This window comes from Euprymna scolopes, chromosome 37, assembly GCF_053919585.1.
Source record: "Euprymna scolopes isolate OS-2025 chromosome 37, ASM5391958v1, whole genome shotgun sequence".
In the NCBI taxonomy this organism is placed as follows: Eukaryota; Metazoa; Mollusca; class Cephalopoda; order Sepiida; family Sepiolidae; genus Euprymna; species Euprymna scolopes.
In genome coordinates this window covers 1283565-1304518 of record NC_136518.1, presented here as the reverse complement: position 1 = coordinate 1304518, position 20954 = coordinate 1283565, and the positions used below count along the sequence as shown (strand labels likewise).

Genomic DNA, 20954 nt, shown 5'->3' with positions numbered 1-20954 from the left:
ATCGATCAAAAATCGAAAATTAAACAAAATACTCATAGAAAAACGTTCAACAACTCTCGCTAATTGTAATGTTCTATCAGTACTTTAATTTTCGATTTTTGAGCGATTATCAAAGTTTCTCATGCAATGCTTATAATAGACATGTTTTTTTTTTTTTTTCCCCCTTCTAACTAAACAGTTAAACCTTGGTTTGGTTTGCTTTGAATAAAAAAGAAATGCTTTAAAATCCAGGTAGGTAGAAGAGTATCTTGCATTTGGTAACATTTATTTGATATTTGTTTTTGATCTTTTTTTATTCTGTTAACTACGATTTACACCCTCCCCCCTAAATCCATTTCATTTTTATGAAAAGATAAAAATTTTGGTGTTTATGGACTTATTGTACCATATCAAAATAGTATTTTCAAGTTAGTTTTATATCTTTTCTTTTTTAATTGTTAGATGAAAATACAGAATAATTACAAAACACCCTCCCCTCTTCATGTTAAGAATGACTTTCTAAATAGTAAGGTTATTATTTCAGCGCAGTACAATAAGTGCGCAAGTAGGTGTGTCAGAAACTGACCTTACGAATGTGTGAAAAAATATTGAATAATTCGATCCCTATCTTTCCAAGCTTATAACTACTAAAAAAATGTAATTCAAACCCTAAGTTTTTTCAGTTAAAGGAGCAAAGACCAAATTTAAAAAAAATAACAAGTTTAATAGCAAATTATGCAATATTTGTTTTTTTTAAATCGGTTTTCTTTAAAAGATTTGAAGAAAATAAACGAAATTTAACTTATAAAAAATCGATATAAATTCCCAAAAAACACTTACTAATCAATGTGTAGTTGCGTTCTTCATTGTTAAGAATTTATCCATATTTGTTTTAAAATCCATTTATTTTTTAAATAAAAGAATTTTTTAAATGCCTATTTGAACAAGGCCGATAGCTATTAGTCGCATACTCGCGTGTAATGAATGAATGCGTGAATGTAGGATTGACATGCAATTCTTAAAGATAAACTAAAATGACCGAAAAATGGGCTGAAATGACTTAAATAAATAAAAAGTAAATGACTTAGAATGACTTTAATGAACTTAAGGATGAATTGAATGACCTTAAGAATGACTTGAATGCTTAAAAAATAACTGTAATCCTTCAAAAACAACTTGAATGATCTGGAGAATGACCTGAATGGCTTTGAGACTGACTGGTTGTGAAGTGAATGATCATTTTACATTAAATTAATACAGAAAAGTGATCCCCCACTTTATATCACAAAGTTACAAACATAAGTACAGCATGTAGTAAGAACAGATACTACACTTTGATCTTGGCGAAAAGGCCAAGAAAAGCTGTATCTATTTGCTCCCACACCGAACAAATTAGGCACAAGGCTGATTTTTTAATGTGAGGAGTGAAGGGGAAATGGGGACCAACTCCCCGGGGAGTATGGGGAGCTGGATAGTGACAATAGGTATGAAGGGAGGGTTGCCCCTACATTGACCAAAGTCTTATATGTGGGGTCGCCCCCACATATGGTCTTTGCTTGCAGTATCTGCCAGAACAGATACTACACTTTTTTCTTAGCCAAAAGGCCAAGAAAAGTTTAAAAAGCTAAGAACAAGATCTATTAACAACAGACCTTTGATCTTAACCAAAAAGGCCAAGCACAAAAGTGTTACGGACGGACCGACAGACCGACTTATAGAGTCACTTGCACGCGACTAAAAACCCTCCATGATGCAAACATTTTACGTTTTTATTTAAAACCGGAAGTAGTTTTTTTTGTTTTTTTTTGTTTTGAATTACGGGTGGACAAAAGGAAGTAAAAACCACGAGTTCGCCGTCTACCTTTGCGCGTAAAGAAATTTGTGCCTCCATACCTGAAAACTAGTCATTTTATTTATAATTTTTTTTCCTTAAAAAAAAACAGTTCAAGAAATTTTTTTTTTCTTTCCTCAAAAAATACACGAGGTTTTTATTTAATATATTTAATTTCCACTTTATGGAGTGAATTTTTTTTTTTTTAAATATCTGAAACAAAAAAAAAACATTGAATGAAATAGAAATAATTTTCGTAATAAAACTAAACTTTCTGTACAATATAAGATTTCATTTAATAATTAAAAAACAACAACGTGGTTTTTTAAAAAAGGTTTTAAACTTCGCACTTTACAGGAAAATTTCTAAACACTTTTTTTTTAAATTTGAATATATTATTTATTAATCTTTTATCTTCAATTTGTGATATATAAAACTTTGGTACATAAATTAATTATTAAAGTTTTAATAGACATTTCAAAATGGGTGGGGGTGGGTGAATTTAAAATGAAAACGTTTGTCTAAAATATTATATTCAGTTTATTGGAAAGAGCATAAAATTTCACATTGACCCTGAAAATATCGTAAAAATTTAACCAATAGAAAAATTTTGATAGATTTTTAAAGTTTAAAAATTGAAAAAAAAATTAACTCATAAAATTCAATTGATTTCATTACGTAAAAAAACAAAAAACAAATGGCTGCATGAAGGCGCGCCGGCACTTTGTAAACACTTTTTTTTTTTTTTTTTTTTTTTTTTAAACAACTTTATTAGTTTATTTTGGAAGTATATTCTATAAAGAAAATAACCCACTTTTAAAAGAGCAGTTACAAGTTTTTTTTTTATATTTTATTCAGTTTCGTGTTAGGGGTGTCAAAAATTCCCCCCAAATTTTAAAACACCTAGTGCGAGTGCGCAAGTACCAAAAATTTTAATAAACACTGGTTTTCGCAAAAAATTAGAAAAGAAATTATTTAAAAAAATAAATAAAAATAAAAAAGAAATGGACACCACAAAATACTGTATTATGTTGCCACATATACCGGTTGTAATAAAAAATTAATCGCAAACATTTGACAACCAGTATAAAAGCTAATGTGTTTTTTTTTTTGTTGTTTTTTTTTAAATAAGTATTAGCCCCCCCCCCTTCCAACTGGAAATTAACATTAAAATCACAGTATATAACAAATGATCTATTTATAACTATTACAAATTAAAAAATAACTATTTTAACAGTTTGGATATTGAGCTTCATTTTGCGTTGGAATTTGATTCCCATAAGAATTGAAAAAAAAAAAAAAAGTTTTAATATCGCGCGCGCACACGTTGTTTGTGTCTACTCGAATTTAGCTTCCTCAAAGAAAGATGCCTTTAAAGTGGTGTTTTTGTTATTGAATCATTTTAGATTTAGTATATGGCCAATAATTTGTAATATTTCAATGATACAACAATATGCTGTATATATATATATATATATATATATATATATATATATATATTAGGTTGAAAATAATAGCGAAATTCTGATTTTTATATATATATATATATTAGGTTGAAAATAATAGCGAAATTCTGATTTTTATATATATATATATATATATATATATATATATATATATATATTTCTATATATAAATCTGAAAATAATAGCGAAATTCTGATTTATATATATATATATATATATATATATATATATATATATATATATAAAAATCAGAATTTCGCTATTATTTTCAACCTTATCTTTCTCCAAATTTTTGTAAATAACATTTTCTTTTTTGCTGGTGGAGAAAACGAGTCACGTGTTATTACGTAAAAGTAGAAAAAAAAAAACAAATAAAAAAAACAATAAAACCTAAAATATACTTATCTAGTATATTTTTAGATTGGATATCGCTTTCTTACTGGAGATTTCTGAACAGTTTTTATTTGTTTATTGTTTATTTTAATTGAAAACTTTCTGTTAATGACTTTTTCTTTCTCTCGTAAAAACACGTTTCTTTTTGTTTTGTTTTGTTTTTGTAAACCGACAAGTCGAATCTGTTTTACTAAAGCGTGTATTTTTCTTCTTCTTTCTTTTCGCCATCCTTCCTTTAATTCATCCCTTGTCCCCAGGAATTAAAAGTCCAACAAGACGACGACGACGAGGTGTGATTTTTTTTTCTATGTGTGTGTGTGTGTGTGTCATCACGATTTCTCACTAATGATCACGTACTTTGTTATGGGCTTACGAGGCTTCTTCATCCTGGCGGCCAAGATATGGAGTTTTATATGTTACATTTTTCGACGACAAGTTCGATCCGTAAGTCATTCTGTTTATTTATTCATATATATATATATAATTATTTAAAAAAAAAAAAAAAAAAGTTTTATTTATTTTTGAAATGAATGAAAAAAAAAAAATCCGCATGGCTTCAAATCGTTCTTTAATGAAAGTGATGACTGCAGAAAAGGAGCGGTCAGTTTTTTGTATTGTTATTTATTTATTTATTTTTTTTTTGTGTTCGTTAAAAATTGTTTTTTGGGTGCTTATGCACTTAGTGAACCGCGCTATTTTCAAATAGTATTTTCAAGGTAAATTTTACGATATCTTTGTTTTTTTTAATTAAAATGTTACGTGAAAGTACAGAATAGTTACAAAACACTCTCCTCTCCCCATGTTAAGAATGACTTTCTAAATAATAACGTTATTTCAGCATGGTTCGATAGGTGCATAAGTACCGACTTTTTTTTTTTTCTTTTTGTCTAATTAAACTAAGATTTAAATTTTTTTTTTTTTTCATTTTAATATCTGGTCTAGGGTATCTTGAACTTTTTAGACTGCTTGTTAAAATAGTCGACAGATCGACTTTTTTAAAAAAATATATGGTATCAAGCAATTACAACATACAACACTACTTACGTAATTGTCATGTCGAAAATAGTAATGTATCCCAAAATTACGAAAATTCATTCATCGTCGAGAGGGCACAGGCACAAGTGCAATGAGTTCATCACATCACATTCCATTACAAAATTTGCCAAACAGGCATAGTGATGCAATATTACGGCGATGGGGGTTTCAAGAAGTAAAAATAAAATTAGCCAGAAATATAGATGAACTACAAAAAAAAAAAAAAAAAAAAAAAAAAAATACACTTATTCTAAATTCGACTGGCACCCCCAAAGTTAGGGTTAGTGGCGGGATAGGACTTCAAAAAAAAATAAAATAAAAAAGAAACTTAAGTTTCAAATTAGCAACCATTTCCAAACCAAATTGACCGCCATGCTTTTGGCCAAATAAAAAGCGAGAACTAATTCAGAAATAATCAGTTTTTACACTTGAATGTTATTTAGGTGCTTATGCACTTATGTTACCGTACTGTTTAAAAAAAAAAAATCATTTTTTCAAGTTAAATTCGTGTTTTACGATATCTTTTTTTGCAATCCACAGAGGTACGAAAAAGTGGTAAAACAAATATAACAAATATAACAAATAAATGTTATCAAAGATAAGTTACTTTTCTACCTAACCGTATGTTTTTACTGTTTTTATTTAATGTAAAATGTCACGATAACATTTATTGGTTGAGTTTCTATCACCATTTTATTTTATTTCTGATTTTGAAGTCATTGTCGAGACTTCAAAGATGTAGAGACATTGCGGGCATTTTTGTTTTCGCATCGCGCTAAAAACTACTTGCTTTTTTTTCTTCTTTTTTTGCAAGGTAGTCACCACTTATCAAGGCCCGGAAGCCACTCTGGGATAAGGGTTATTGTGTGTACAGTATGTTAGTATTGGAGATTTGATAAAGTGTCTTACTTAAAGGGGCAGTTCATCAGGAATTTGTTTATGTTGGACTTGAAGACATCCAGATTATAGTCAGGTGGGAAACAGGCAAACAGAACAGAGTTCCACAGGCGTGCACTTCTAAGAAAGAAGCTTTGTTCATGGAATCATTGAAAATTTCTGACAGTGGTTTCAGCTAGACCGGTGTTTATTGTGAAAGATTAGTGAGGAGGGGACCAGAGATTGGAGCTCAGACGAGCACTTGCCATGGAAGTAACGATCAAACAAAGACAGGCTCACAACGTCTCTCCTGTGGGAGAGAGGTTGCAGGGAAGAGAAAAGGGCATCCCCCACTAAGCTACAAAGTCTATTTTGTACTCTGTCAAGGCAGGATAGGCTGTTTTTAGCTGATCCAGATGTGGCAGCAGTACTCCATCCTTGGACGTACTTGGCTTTTATATAGATAGAGAATTGCATCAGCAATGAGATATCTTCTGGAGCAGTAGAAGGATTCTACCATTTTTCCAGCGACTTTGGCAATTGACTTGATGTACGTGTTCCATTTCAGGTCAGGAGTAAAGGTCAAGCTCAGAAGCTTACCAAAACATGGAGCCTCCCCAAGACGTGAACCATCCATTTCAATTGATACCAGATGGAGATCAGAGCGTTCATGTAAAGATAGGAGCTTGGTTTTAGATGCATTAAAAGTAACCAGCCACCTCTTCCCCCACTGTACCATGTGCTCGAGATCAGAGAGAACTTTGTCATTTACGGCCTTTGATGTGTTGCTATAGCTGGTCGTGTCATCAGCATAGATGTCAACGAAAGATTTAAGTATGTGTTTTGGGAGATCATTGATGTAGATCAGGAAGAGAGTTGGGCCCAGTATGGACCCCTGAAGGATTCCAGCATTAATACTGAGAGCCTCTGATTTCTATCCATCAACCACTACTCTTATGAGCCTATCAGAGAGAAATGATTTAATGATTGAGAAAACATTTCCAGTTATACTGTAGCTGGAAATCTTGTGAAGTAGGCTCTTATGCCATACCTTATCGAAGGCCTTTGATATGTCAAGAGCAATTGCTCTGGAAAAGAAGCCTTTGTCAAGAGATTCACTAATCCTGTGAGATATAACCGTTAGCACATCTGCTGTAGATCTAGCAAAACGGAAACCATATTGCATGTCACTAAGAAGGTTATTTCTGCTAAGGTGGTTGACTACATCTCTATTTAATATGGATTCCAGCAACTTACTCACGACACACAGGTGACTTATTGGTCTGTACTGAGAGGGAGACAGCTTATCACCTGTTCTTAAATACAGGGCATACTGATGAGGTTTTCCAGGGTGTTGGGAAGCACTTCTCCTTAAAGCAATACTTAAACAGTTTTGTAAGTATGGGGGCAAATTCTGATTGAAGCTTTTTCAGCACTATAATTGGAATGCCGTTAGGGCCAGTTGCTTTACTGGAATCAAGGTTCTTGATTAGCTTGGCGATCTCATGCACAGATATTTGTATGTTGCATAGTGTGTTTGTCACAGGAGGAAATACGAGGAGTTGATGGCCTTGGTCGCATAGGGTAGAATTAGCTGAAAAGTTCTTGGCAAATAGTTTGGCCTTGTCTGATGCTGACGAGATGACTGCAGGTCCATTGGTAATGGTTGGGATAGAACGCACACTTCCATTCAGGATCCTGTTTGCTATTTGCCAAAACTGGTAGAAACCAAGCCGCTGCTGAGCTACTTTGGATTTAATGGACTGAGCATATAGCTCTCTTGCATTTTTTTATTACTCTTTTACAGTGGTTGCTGGCAGTCCAGAAAGCAGCTTTAGTCTCAGTGCATCTATTACATTGGTAGCTATGGAAAAAGTAATTTCTGTGCGCAATAGCAGCAGCACATTCTAGGGAGAACCATGGCTGGCTGTTAGGTTTTCGTTGGAATTTTTTGGATGGCATGAATTGGTCTATGCCTACAATTAACCATTCGGTCAGGTCTGATACTATAGAGGATACATCCTTTTTAAACCTGCAATGCAAAGGTAGATCAGATATGAATGTACGGAAGGTATCCCAGTCAGCCATAGAGTATCGATATACAGTACGGTGGAGAGGTACATCTGAAGACTTGTTGCATTTCATTTTTATCTTAACTGCTACAACCGAGTGGTCAGAAGATCTCAGAGGAGATAGAACAGAACATGAACATAGCTCGGGAAGTTGTGAGAAAAAGATCTAGAAGGTTAGCGTACTGACTGGAAGTATCGGGCACACGGGTGGGTTTGTGAACGATCTGAGTGAGGTCATAGGCAATGGCGAAATCATGACAGAACCTCCCTCATCATCTGTCTTGTTCGAGTGGGTCAGCCATTCCACATTGTGGACATTGAAGTCACCACAAATGTGGATGGATGTTAGCCGAAGGGTGAGCAGACAGGATGTGGTCAATTTTCTCAGACATGCTCTTAAAGAGAGTAACTTCGCTGTTGTGGGGGCGAGATAGAGGGCAAATATAAATGCAGTTGTGTAAGCAAGTGCAACCTGGAAGCACATATAAGGTAAATTAGAGTCTTCACTAGAGATATCCCTACCATAACGAAAGCCATTTTTAATGTAGGCACATATTCCATGCCCATGGCGATCTTGGGAGTCAGATTTAGATGTTAAGTTAGAGTATCCTTTAATTATGAACTCGTCAAGGGAAGTGGTCGGCCCTATGCCAGTTTCGCTTAGAAAGAATATGTCCAGTTTTGTCTCCTGTAATTGGGTTTCAACCTCTGGAGGGTTGGAACGTATACCCCTGATGTTGAAGGAGACATGGTAGTAGGGGTCTATGTTGGAGGATGGGGTTCTAGGTTTATTCATGTATTTTTTTCTGGAGATATTTCATGTTGAGGATTTGAGATTTGTGGAATAGGTTGACAGACTTGGTTAGAGCAGGACAGAGAGGGAAAGCAGGAGAAAGAAAGACAGGAAAATTTTTAACACATGATAAAGTAAAGCTGTAACAATTACCCACTAGTATGGCATCGAGAGGCCCCACCAGAGACTACTGCATGGTCCAGAATCCATTCACCAGATGGCAGTACAGCAGCCCCAGTACTTTGTGCCTGCTGATAGGACAGTTTCCTTAATGGTTAATCCAATGTTCAGGTCCCTGACTATCAGGGCGGATAACATCAACCCAGATGAAACGTTTACCTCCAGCACCCTTACTAGTGACATGGCCACAAGGAAAGACATAGAAACAGAAGATTTCCGGCATCTCAGGCTACTGTTATTTGTTGTTATTTGTTATTTTTTTTTTTTTTTTTTAACAATTCTTTCATACCTCTGTGGATTGTAAAACAACCCTCCTTTTTTTTATTTATTAAATTGTTAGGTGAAAGTACAGATTAATTACAAGACTCCCTCTCCATGTTAAGAATAGCTTTCTAAATATTATTTTAGCATGGTAGCATAAATGCATAAGTACCGTTATTTATTGTAATTATGTTTTGTTTCAATATTTCGGTTGTTAACTATATCATTGCCATTTGTTTGTTTATTTAAAAAAAATTCATTAACCTACATCCGGAATACTAGTCACAAATTTAAAGTTTAACAAGGACTGTTAGGGACTGCCAAACGATTGTGAAGAATGGACCGCATGTTTCCGTGACGTCAGGTTTGTGTTAACTATATGAACTATGAAAAAGCAGAAGCGGCTTAATGATTTTTTAAAACCTTTGTTTTATCTTCAAACTGCAATTAATAATTAATCTGTTATAATTTTGTTAGGTTTTAAGATTTACACAGTTTAATGATTAATAATATTACACACAATTGTATATTAAATATGAAATACGGTTTTACTGAATTTTCATTTGGTTACCTACGGGGTTCCATATTTTGTTCGGTAAAAAGAGACATACAAACTATGAGGGGAGGCCTACAAAATGCATAATATTTGTGCAATAGTATTTTCAAATTGGTTTTAATCTGGCAATAAAATAGGCGACAAGAATCATGTTTATATTAAAACATAATATTTAAAAAAAAAAAATTTAAACACAATTAATTAAAAATCTATGTTGTAACGGAATATTTTGAAATAATGGAATTTTAATCGTTTTAATCTTTTAAAAATTAATGTTTACGAAGTTTCTTTTTCTTGGCAATTCAACTGATTATAGTATATATTAATTCGAAAAAACATTATTAAAAAAACATAATATTAAGTTTATATCAATTTTTTAATTGCAACTTCAAGGTGCATTTTTCTTCAATATGTGTATTTAAATTTAAAAAAAATTATTTTTTACTTATTTGAACTCTTATGTTTCATAGTAAATAGAAATTTCGATAGATTTAAATATATTTTTGAATTTCGAAATAATAAATATGGTGGGGGGGACATGCACTAAAAAAATATTTCCCCTGGTATATTTTATGAAAACTGCATTTTATATGTAATTTCATTCTAAAATGGATAAGTATCGAAAATTTCACGAAAATCTGACCATTATTTTATACGGGTATGTATTCACATTCGGAATGTCTACTACATGGGAACGTTATTTTAAAGCATCAATTATGTAAACAAGATTTTCGTCTTGCAATTTCATTATTTTCGTTCGATGAAAAAAATATTTTTTAAATTATTACTGGTTTATTTTGGCCTTCTTCTTTTAAATGGTACAAAAGTTATACTGATAATATTAATTTATAATAAAGTTACATCGTGTTACATATAGGGGGGGGGTAATTCTGTGGTGAATTTTGGCAGTCCCTAAGTGTGTTCATGCTATAAACACACCAGTCCATATGTCTCTTTTTTTTTTTTCATTTTTCTTAAACTTTTTCTTCTAGGGGATGGGACATCCAACCAGATGTCTGACATTTACCCCTATTTTAGTCCAACCAAGAGATCTTTTCAGGATTCTAGCCGTCCCTTTCAGTGCAATCGTTTGTATTTCACTTGCACTTGGTTCACCGGGTATGCTTGCTATGTACTTTTTAAAGTTCCTTTTTCATAAGCCCAGTTGCTCCTATGATGACTGGTATAATTGAAACGTCTTTTAATTTCTAATTTCGTTTCATATCATACATAAGTCCTTGATACTTTGTTATCTTTTCCCTCTCAACTCTGTTAAGCCCTGTATCATTGGGTACACTGACCTCTATTACAGTCGCTTTTTTGTTTGCTCTGTCCCAAATCACTATATCTGGTTTAACAGCTGCGTTTTCAAGATATGTAGCAGTAGGGATTATGTAGTCATAGTGAATAGTGTCACTATGGGTGAAAGAGCTAAGGATGAAATAAATCTTTGAAAATAAACAACAAAAACTACAACCGTAACACTAATCCTAAGTCAGGGTGGCAATACAAAAAACTCAGAAACTGTATGCATGCGGTGAGTGTAACGGGACCATTAAAAGTAAATTTCCCATTGTTTATATTGAAAGAAAAGAAAATGAGGTTGTAGTGTGTTTCTTTTTTTTTTCTTTGTTCCTTTTACGTTAAACTTGGAAAATCGTGCCTTTTTTTATTTATTTATTTATTTTATTTTTTTTAATCTTAAAATGTAATTCAGTATTGAATCGCTTATCAGATAAAAAAATAAAAAATTACTTCTTTTTGCCTTCTGTCCAGGAGAAAATAGTTTAATTCAATAAATTGCAAACTTAATTTTTCCTTTTTCTTTTTGTGACACTATTCTAATTTAGTTATTTGTGCTAAATGACCGACTTAATAGTCGCTCCCTTGGATTTTGCGATCTCTTTTCATGACGTCATCGAAATATGTGTACTTTGAAAAAATAAAATCTCTCACAATTTTTAAATTGAAATATTTTCTTTAGCATAAAGATTTGTTTTTTATTGACAGAATGAATTAAAAAAAATAAATTAGATCAATTATAGAATAGGGACCTTTGAATCATTTAAGCGATTTACCGCTTGTGTTATTTATTTTTTACCTCCACATTTTTGATGTAATCGATTCGACGATTGTTCAGTGGTTCATTTAAGATTATATTTTTAATCCTTAAAGAAAATGTTACTTTACCTTTTAAAGTTTTTAAAATTGAAATTTTATTCCAACTATTTGTTTAATGTGTTATGATATTAATAAATCTAACTAAAAATGCTTTAATCGCTGGCGGACATTTGTTTGTTTTGATTTTTTTTACACGCATTCTCTCTTTCTCTCTTCGTTTTTATTGATCAGATAAAATAAAGTTCTATGTAACTTTTATTCCTCATCTTTTTAATTTATAAATTGTTCCTCTTAATCGGGTAGAGCTTTTACTATCTTGATAAGTTTGCTTCATTAATATCTTTTTCAGGTTCATTTTATATATTTAGTGTGTGTGTGTGTGTGTGAAATAAAAGAAATGGCCACCTGTGATTAAAACTTTTAGTTAGATTTGAAAAACAGATATACAATAAATGAAAATATATTGAATAAAAGTTTAGACTCTTCTACACTATTGATTATTGGTCTTAAATTTTATTTCTTATTTTGAAATAAAATTCTAAAGTTGAAACTGTAATTTTAATTCAATATTTATGGGATCCTAAAAAAATACTCTTCACTTTTTAAATATATGAAGCTTTGCTATGAAATTTAAAACCAGTTTTAATGATTTTCTATTCAGCACTTTAAAGGCTTCTAAATTCCTTTTGGATATGAAAAGATCACAAAGTAATTCAGTTTTTTGTAATTGTGCATTGGAGTTAACCAAAAAAAAAACAAAGGGCATTGTGAAGAAAAAAAAAATGCAAATAATTTTTAGCAAATGCAAGAAGTCTTGTATTGAGCTGTCTAGTTTTTTAGTTTGACACTTTTTTTTTCTCTACAGTTTGCATGTACATATGAAATGATTATTTAAAAAATATTCCAGGTTTCATCCCAAAATACTGTCACACAATTTGTTTCTGCTTATTTCCAAAATATTTTACTAATATTCAGTTGAGGACTATTGTAGGCTGAGGGGCGATATGCAATTCTTCAGAGATTGTTAAACGGTGCTTTAAATGCTTCCTCGATAGAGTGACTTTTTTTTTTTCTAGAAAGGAATTTCACAGGGAATTAGTAAGGGGAGCTGCTGACTTTGTCGGACGGTTGGGATGGCTGGAAGAGAAGATCTGCTGAATGAAGTTGAACACCATGTTCAAGTCGTCTCAACTACTCTGACCTGGTGATTGACCTGGAATGCATTCCCCCTCAATATCATACAACACTTTTAGAATAGAAAATTAACCAAAATGTCCCTGCTGTGAGATGCTCCAAGTAGAAACGCCTGATCGCGCTTTCTCTGAATACAGCAAACTCCGGTGGTACCGAGGACATGTCAATGAAGTGACGGCTCATATTGATCCTGTGTAATTGACAACGTTGGTTGACGTGGGACGGAGAGATGGATGGTGTTTTTTCATAATCCTGGTCGTAGCGTGAATGATTGTGTGGACGTCTCATTGAGAGATGACCAAGAGGTTTAATCTTTTGCTCATCAGAATCTGATCGCTTTCTTCAAGCATCAGCTGAAGGTCAAGATCAGATGTGACAGAAAAAGATTATGTTCTTTGGCTTTTGAAAAAGGTGACTAAAGTAGGAAACTTGCGTATATGAAGAGAAGTCGAGTATGTGTTCCCCACCTGTGCATTGGTACATGCGGTTCCTGGTGCTATCAGATCTTTGCCCTACGTGTAAGTGGTAGCCTCTTAGCTAGTCGAATGAATGAGCCTCGCCCTCTCCCTAATAGACAGCCTTTAAGATAACCACTCCCTACTTTCAGTTTTTTGCCCTTGGCCTTTCCCAAATTGCATTTAGCTTGAAAAGACGTCACTTATGCACAAGAACGCAATTCTGCAGTTTTTTTTTCTCTTTTCTCCTGCTTAAATGCTAGTTCTCTGATTTTCTTGTTTTCAATTCGGAGCAAATCAGAAAACAATAGACACTTTTATTATTTAAAAAGGGTTTTACTAAGCAAATTTTTTCTTTTTGTTCTTTTCTTACTCCCTGTTTTCGTCCAATGAAATCTTGTGTGTATACATGTGTATTTATGAAAAATTAAAACTATCAAATCAATTTCAAGATATTCTAGTGTAAATGTGGTATTGTGGTGACTGAGATGATTCTAATCAAGAAATGGATAAACGTTTTTATCACTTTCGAATAATGATGACCACCAAATCACATTTTCTCTACATTTTTGAATGACTTTGTACCCAATTTATTGTAAATGCTAGTTTTTTAATATTTCAAAGTGTAGTATCTGTCTTCAGCACAAAGTGACATCAGATGTTTTATTATTGAAATTATTGTGTGTGTGTGTATGTGTGTGTATGTATATATATATATATATATATATATATATATATATATATAAAATGAATGAATGACAAAAGTCTATATTCCAAATTACATGATGTTTACCATCTTACAGTTTATTCCTTTAATTCAGTTGACACAATTCTTGACAGTATCTGTTTGGTAGCAAAAAATCAATCACTTGATTATTCTATCAATCAGTGAATCTATTTTGCCCTTAACTCATTCATTCATTATATGCTCTGTAATTACATTGAGCTTCTTAAATAAGAATGCGTATATATAAAAAGGAAATATGGAAATATAAGTGAATAAAGAATATTTCCACAGAAATATATATATTAATTTGTTTTTACATAAGCAGTAATGTATTAATACACAGTCATGAGCACGTTTCAGTTAGTTTTTAGTGACTAGAAAACTCATCAGGTGGTCTAGCTTATGTGAAAGCAAACTTTGCAAAAATAATAACCTCAAAATTATATATATATATATATATATATATATATATAAATAGATGAAAATTCTGAGTTAAATTATGTAGAATTGCAATATATACAGGAATGTTATCCTCTATATACACTATCCATTTTACATCCCAACTTTGATTATCCTTTTCACACTATGATATTAATTTTCATTTCATGTACTAATTACAAAATTTATAATTTCCTCTGATGAGATGAGCCATTTATTGAAAATCCATGGATTAATAAAAATAAATATTCAATAATTATTTGTACTCCTTTGTCAAACAATACATTTTGTTGTACTCCTCTCCATAATTTCATTTCAGAAATTCCATGTATCTTATTGCTCTTGCATATTGATCTTTCTTTATCTGCATGGAATCGTTAACTTAATAGTTAAATTATGTAGAAGTTAATAGTTATGTAAAATTACAACAAAATTTATTGTTTCACAAAAGGAGTACAAATAATTAACGTTTTTTTTTTTTTTTTTTTTCTTAATCCATGGATTTTCAATGAATGGCTCATCTCATCGGAGGAAATGTTATTGGTAAAATAGATGTGGGTATAAATATTGATACTAAAATTTATTTGGACTTTGTCTACAGTATTATAAAAGCTATAATCCAATGAGTTTTCAATATTTCATTTAAATTATATATAAATCCCCGAAACAGTGTTTCATGGTAAACAACTGATGATCACTTGAAAAATAAATTATTGGTATTATAGTAAATTCGAGAGCGAGTTGATGCAGTGATTGCAGGTGATTAAATGACTTACTGACTACAGGGTTGTCAAAAAGTCAGGTAACATTTTAAAGAAAAACGATATTAGCAATACACGTATATTTAAGTACCATAAATCTAGATTTAAAATTAAAGTTTATATATTACACTCAAATATTTAAACAAATAATATTAAACGAATAGAGATTATAATGGATCATATTGTTTTTTCTACCTTTAACATGTTACCTGACTTTTTGCCCACCCTGTAGATGGTTTTCTAACGAATGATAAAAAATATTTTTTTGTATAGTTTTAAAGGTTAAAAACTTCCAAGACTATATATATATATATATATATTTATATATATATATATATATATATATATATATATATATATATATATATATAAATTATTTATTCAAGTTGAAAATATTCAAAAGATTAGAATCATTGAATTCCAGCAGGGGTTGTTAATAGTGTTCAATCAAAGAGACAAAATTTATTTTTATTTTCTTTATGCAAAGATAGCCATATTTTGCTACGTTTTGATCATTATTGATCTCATCATACAAGAAAAAATCTTGAACAACTTTTTATAATTTTAGTGGAGGAAATATTGTGCCATGTCTAGCATGTAGCATGAGTTAAAGATCTAAAATATTGTGCCATGTCTAACATGTAGCATGGGTTAAAGATCTAAAATATTGTGCCATGTCTAGCATGTAGCATGGGTTAAAGATCTAAAATATTGTGCCATGTCTAACATGTAGCATGGGTTAAAGATCTAAAATATTGTGCCATGTCTAACATGTAGCATGGGTTAAAGATCTAAAATATTGTGCCATGTCTAACATGTAGCATGGGTTAAAGATCTAAAATATTGTGCCATGTCTAACATGTAGCATGGGTTAAAGATCTAAAATATTGTGCCATGTCTAACATGTAGCATGGGTTAAAGATCTAAAATATTGTGCCATGTCTAACATGTAGCATGGGTTAAAGATCTAAAATATTGTGCCATGTCTAACATGTAGCATGGGTTAAAGACCTTTAAAGCATGCTACACTTTAGACATTGAACAATATTTCCTCCTCTAAAAATATAAAACATTTTTTCAAAATTTTTTCTTGCTGAATGAGATCAATAATGATCAAAACAGTCTGTAAGCAAGATGTGACTATATTTGCATAAAGAAAATAAAACTTATATATACGCACACAGTAAATGTGGAATACGATGTATTTCCAGCCCCTGGTTACAGTATTTGCCCCGCCTTACAAATGACCTATACTAATTTATTAGAAGTTTTTTTTTTTTTTTTTTTTTTTTTTTTTTTATACAATTGTAAATTTAAAATGTCTAAAGCTATTAGTAGGTGGTTGCAGTTTACTGTATATACATTATTTCAAACTGTTATGTCATATGAAAGGATTAAATAAACACAAAAATTTAATAATTTTGTTTTTGTGTACAAGAGGAGTCACTGCTTATCAAGGGCCGAAGGCCACTCGAGGATAAGGATTAATGTGTGGTAGGTGATTTGTGATCCACCACTGTGATAATAGTGGATTTGGGTAAAATTTAAGAGGATAGCTCAACAAGAACTTGGTTACATTGAACTTGAAAGTGACTACATTGTAATCAGCTGGAAAGCAGTGCTTCAGTGTTGTTCCACAGACAGGTATTTCTAGGATAGAAACTTTGCTCATAGAATTTTTGATTAGTTGTAAGCACAAATATAAAGTGAAGGAAAAATTGTTGGCAGTGGTTACAGCTAGATGAGTGTTTGTTGTGAATTTGGACTTTTATCTTTGAAAAATAAATTTGATAAAAATACTACTAGATTATAAGAAAAAAAGTTTTTTGAAAACTAAATTTGATTAAAATATTACCAGAATAAAAATAAAATATTTAAAAAAAATAAATTCAATAAAAATATTACCAGAATAAAAATAAAATATTAAAAAAAAATAAATTCAATAAAAATATTACCAGATTAAAAGAAAAAAATGCTTTTGAAAAATAAATTCAATAAAAAATACTATGAGATTAAAAGAAAGAAATGTTTTTTGCTGGCCTCTGAAATTTTGCCATAGATTGTGGTGTCATCTGCATAAATGTCTACAAATGATCCAAGAATGTGACTTAGGAGATGATTGAAGATCAGAAAGAAGAATTGGGCCCAGGATGAAACCTTTAGGGATGCAACGTTAATACTGCGTTTCTGATTTCTGCCCATCAACAACTACTTTTATAAGCCTATCAGAGAGAAAGCATTTAATAATTGAGAGGACATTTCCAGCTATTCCATGGCTGCCAATCTTGTGATCCATGCCATCTATATATATATATATATATATATATATATATATATATTTTGTGTACAGAAAGTTGTTAGTTGAGACAGGTCATTGGTACCGTCGGTTTCAAGCCCGATAATAAGGCCCGTATAATATATATAATAAATATAAGTACGCTCTTAAAATTTGGATTTTCCTTTTAATTGAGCACTCTGCTGGAATTCTTTTTCCAAAAAAACTAATCATATATATATATATATATATATATATATATAATATAATATACTAGCATGGGTGCCCGGCGTTGCCCGGGTCTTTGGAGGTGTGTGTTGAGCAAAAAAAAAATAAAAAATTGGTAGTAGGAAGGCAGGCTCGAACCTGTACCGCGAAGGAGGAAAAGAGCGTGGTAAACAAACGTGACATCTTTACTGTTACGACCACTGCCAAACAGAAAGTGACGTAGGTTTAAATTAAGGCTAGACAATCGAAAAAAGGGGATGACTTTTGAAAATATTGGCGAAAAAATCAACCCCTCCCTGTAGAAAGTGCCCAGTTGAGGGTGAAGAAATTAATGTTTTTAGCCAATTTTTCGGTATTTGTCGTCTTCAAAACTATACTGATCTTGTAAAAATCCGTCGCCTCTGTTGAAAGTTTTAGGCAGACATACAAACATACATACACAGATTTATATATTGGTAGCTTAAATTTTCGACCCAAACCAATTAAAAAGCTTGCCCTATCTCTGAATGCCCTTCATGTCAAATTTAAAATATTTAGACCAGAAATTGTTTGAGTAATTTGGTAGAGACCGTAGAGGTCAAATTTTTTAAAACTTTGACCCCTATTATGACCCCTTAACATTTGTTTTGAGCTCAAATCAAGTTATTACGTTAGATCCATGTCCAAGGAACCTATATCTAAAACTTCAAGTGTTTAAACCCAAAATTGGCGGAGGAGTTTGGTAGAATTTTCAGAGGTGAAATTTCTGTCCGAAAACCGCTTACAAAGATTTTCCCATATCTCAGTATTCTGTATATCAAATTTCGAGTCTGTAGACTGAAAATTGACAGTTATTGTATAGGGGAATGTACACACAGACAGACACTTTGCCTTTTATAGATATAATAACATTTCAGCCCGGTGTTGCCCGGGTATTTGGAGGTGTATGTTAAGCAAAAAAAAAAGCGGTCAATTTTTTAACTTTGACCCCTATTATGACCCCTTAACATTTATTGTTTTGGGCTCAAATCAAGTTATTAAGTTAGATCCATGTCCAAGGAACCTATATCTAAAATTTTCAGTGTTTAGATCCAAAATTGTGAAGGAGTTTGGTAGAATTTTCAAAGATAAAATTGTTGAACTATGACCTCTTAACAGCCAAATTTATAGCTGAAAACCGATCACAAACATTTCCCCAAATCTCAGTACCCTGTATATCAAATTTCGAGTCTGTAGACTGAAAATCGACAGTTATTGCGTAGGAAAATGTACACAGACACACACACTTTTATATATATAATAGATATGAAACACAAAACGCATGCGCAAGAATTTTTGTATGTCCAATAAAGGCTTTTTTCACCGGGGTTCCCGGAGGGGGGGGGTTACTATCACTTAGAAGTGTTTATATACCCCCTAGATAATAATATCTAGGATTTGCGAATGCGCGTTGCGTCTAGATTTATTGACAGCGACTTTTACAAAATTACTGCTATTTCGGCTTCTCACATGTTGATTCAACTTTTTCGTATAAAAGCGAAACTGATGTGAAACTAAGGAGCAGTTCTTGGCTAAGGGCTGGGAACTTCCAGAAAGCAAATGGATGTTTGGTCAATGTCGGTTTTCACCATCATATCAGACAATTGCTTTCATTTGGATACTCCTCTAATAAAGGGGGGGGGAGCTGGTTCTCCCCAACGTTGGGGAAACAAAACCGACAAAGTTGGGTAAAAAACAAACTCAAAAGGACTATCCCGCAGTTAAAATTAATTCATTTTCATTTCCTTTGACCTAATTAGATTCGCAGCGCCCCTGCCATTTATAAACGTTAAATTGAAATTGATTTCAGTTACTTTCCTTTCGTGGGCAAACGGGTAACTTACCAAGTTTTTCGCCTCAATGTTCCGGGTGCGATCCTACCTACCTACCAAAACTCTTTTTTTTTTTTTACTTTTTCTTCTTTTTACATCAAGTTTACTGTTGTTTTGTTTTTCCGATTTTTTTAAAAGAAGTTTAACATAGGGTTTGGATCCCCCCCCCCCCCCACCTACAGAAAACTTTTTTTCGCTGTTTTTTTTTTCGCTGTTTTTTTTTTCGAGCCTACTTTCCTATCCAAACTTTTATTTTTATTTTTTTGCCCCCCCCCCCACAGCACACACACTTACAAACACCCGGGCAACGACGGGTACCCCCGCTGTCTATAATATAAATCTCACCTGTCTGTTTAAATATATGTATGTTTGTATGTCTGCCTAAAACTTTTGACAGAGGCGACATATTTTCACGAGATTGGTATCGTTTTGAAGCTCGATCCCTCGAACAACTAATATTGAAAAATTGGCTAAAAACATTAATTCCTTCACCCTCAACTGGACACTTTTCTACAGGAGGGGTCGCTTTTTTTGCCAATAATTTCAAAAGTCATCCCCCCTTTTCAAATGATTAGCCTTAATTTAAACCTTTGTCACTTCTGGTTTGACAATGCAAAGACGCCACTCCCCCCCCCTTCCCCCCTCCTCCTCCCACGTTCTTTTCCTCCTTCGCGGTACAGGTTCGGGCCTGCCTGCCTGCCTACTACCACTTTTTTTTTTTTTTTTTTTTCTCAACACACCTCCAAACACCCGGGCAATGCCGGGCACCCAGACTAGTACTCTATCTTTGGTATGCCAAGTGCCATTACTCTAGAAACGAAGCCCTTGTCGAGAGATTCACTTATCCTTAGTGATATAATTTAGTACATCAGCTGTAGATCTCACAGAACGAAAACCATATTGTATGTCACTGAGCAGGATATTTTTGCTGAGGTGGTTGACCACTTCTGTTTTTCACAATGAACTTGTACCGACCCAGCATTGTTCAGGAGTTTTAAACTTATTTTTATTTTATCTTTTTTAGCCATACCGGTTTTTACAAAAATATTTTTCTTTTTTAAATTAGATTTTGAAAGTTAAATTATTAATGTTGGTCATTAAATAATTGAACTAAATTATAAAGCTAATATTTTTTTTAAAGATGTAAATGTTTTTTAATCTCAATTTATATAAATGATTACATGCAAAAAAAACTTCCAAAACTTTTGATAAGAATCTTACAACCAAAACTTTTATTTTTTATTTTTATTTTTTATTCAGCACTTTAAATCAATTGTTTTGAACTTCATAGTAATAATGCCGGCATCCCTCAGGGTTCCATCCAGGGCCCAACTCTCCTCCTGATCTTCATGTCATCTCCCAGATCACATTCTTAGATCATTTGTAGACATTTATGTGGACGACACCACAATCTATGGTAACACTTCAAAGGACTTTCACAAAAAACAACACTCAACTAGCTA

General features: G+C 32.3%; 1 protein-coding gene and 1 pseudogene across 2 annotated transcripts in view; one reads left to right on the top strand and one right to left on the bottom strand.

The window, feature by feature from the left end:
* The window catches only part of LOC145261030 (CTD nuclear envelope phosphatase 1-like), a 178544-nt gene that overhangs the window by 23395 nt on the left and 134195 nt on the right, over positions 1-20954 (top strand). For both annotated transcript variants that reach the window (XM_080119167.1, XM_080119168.1), the window contains exon 2: positions 3927-4113. In XM_080119167.1, the coding sequence (XP_079975293.1) occupies positions 4015-4113 (99 nt within the window). In that variant the 5' untranslated portion in view covers positions 3927-4014. The remainder of the gene's footprint in view (positions 1-3926; positions 4114-20954) is intronic.
* On the bottom strand, positions 1203-1343 carry LOC145261414 (U2 spliceosomal RNA; annotated as a pseudogene).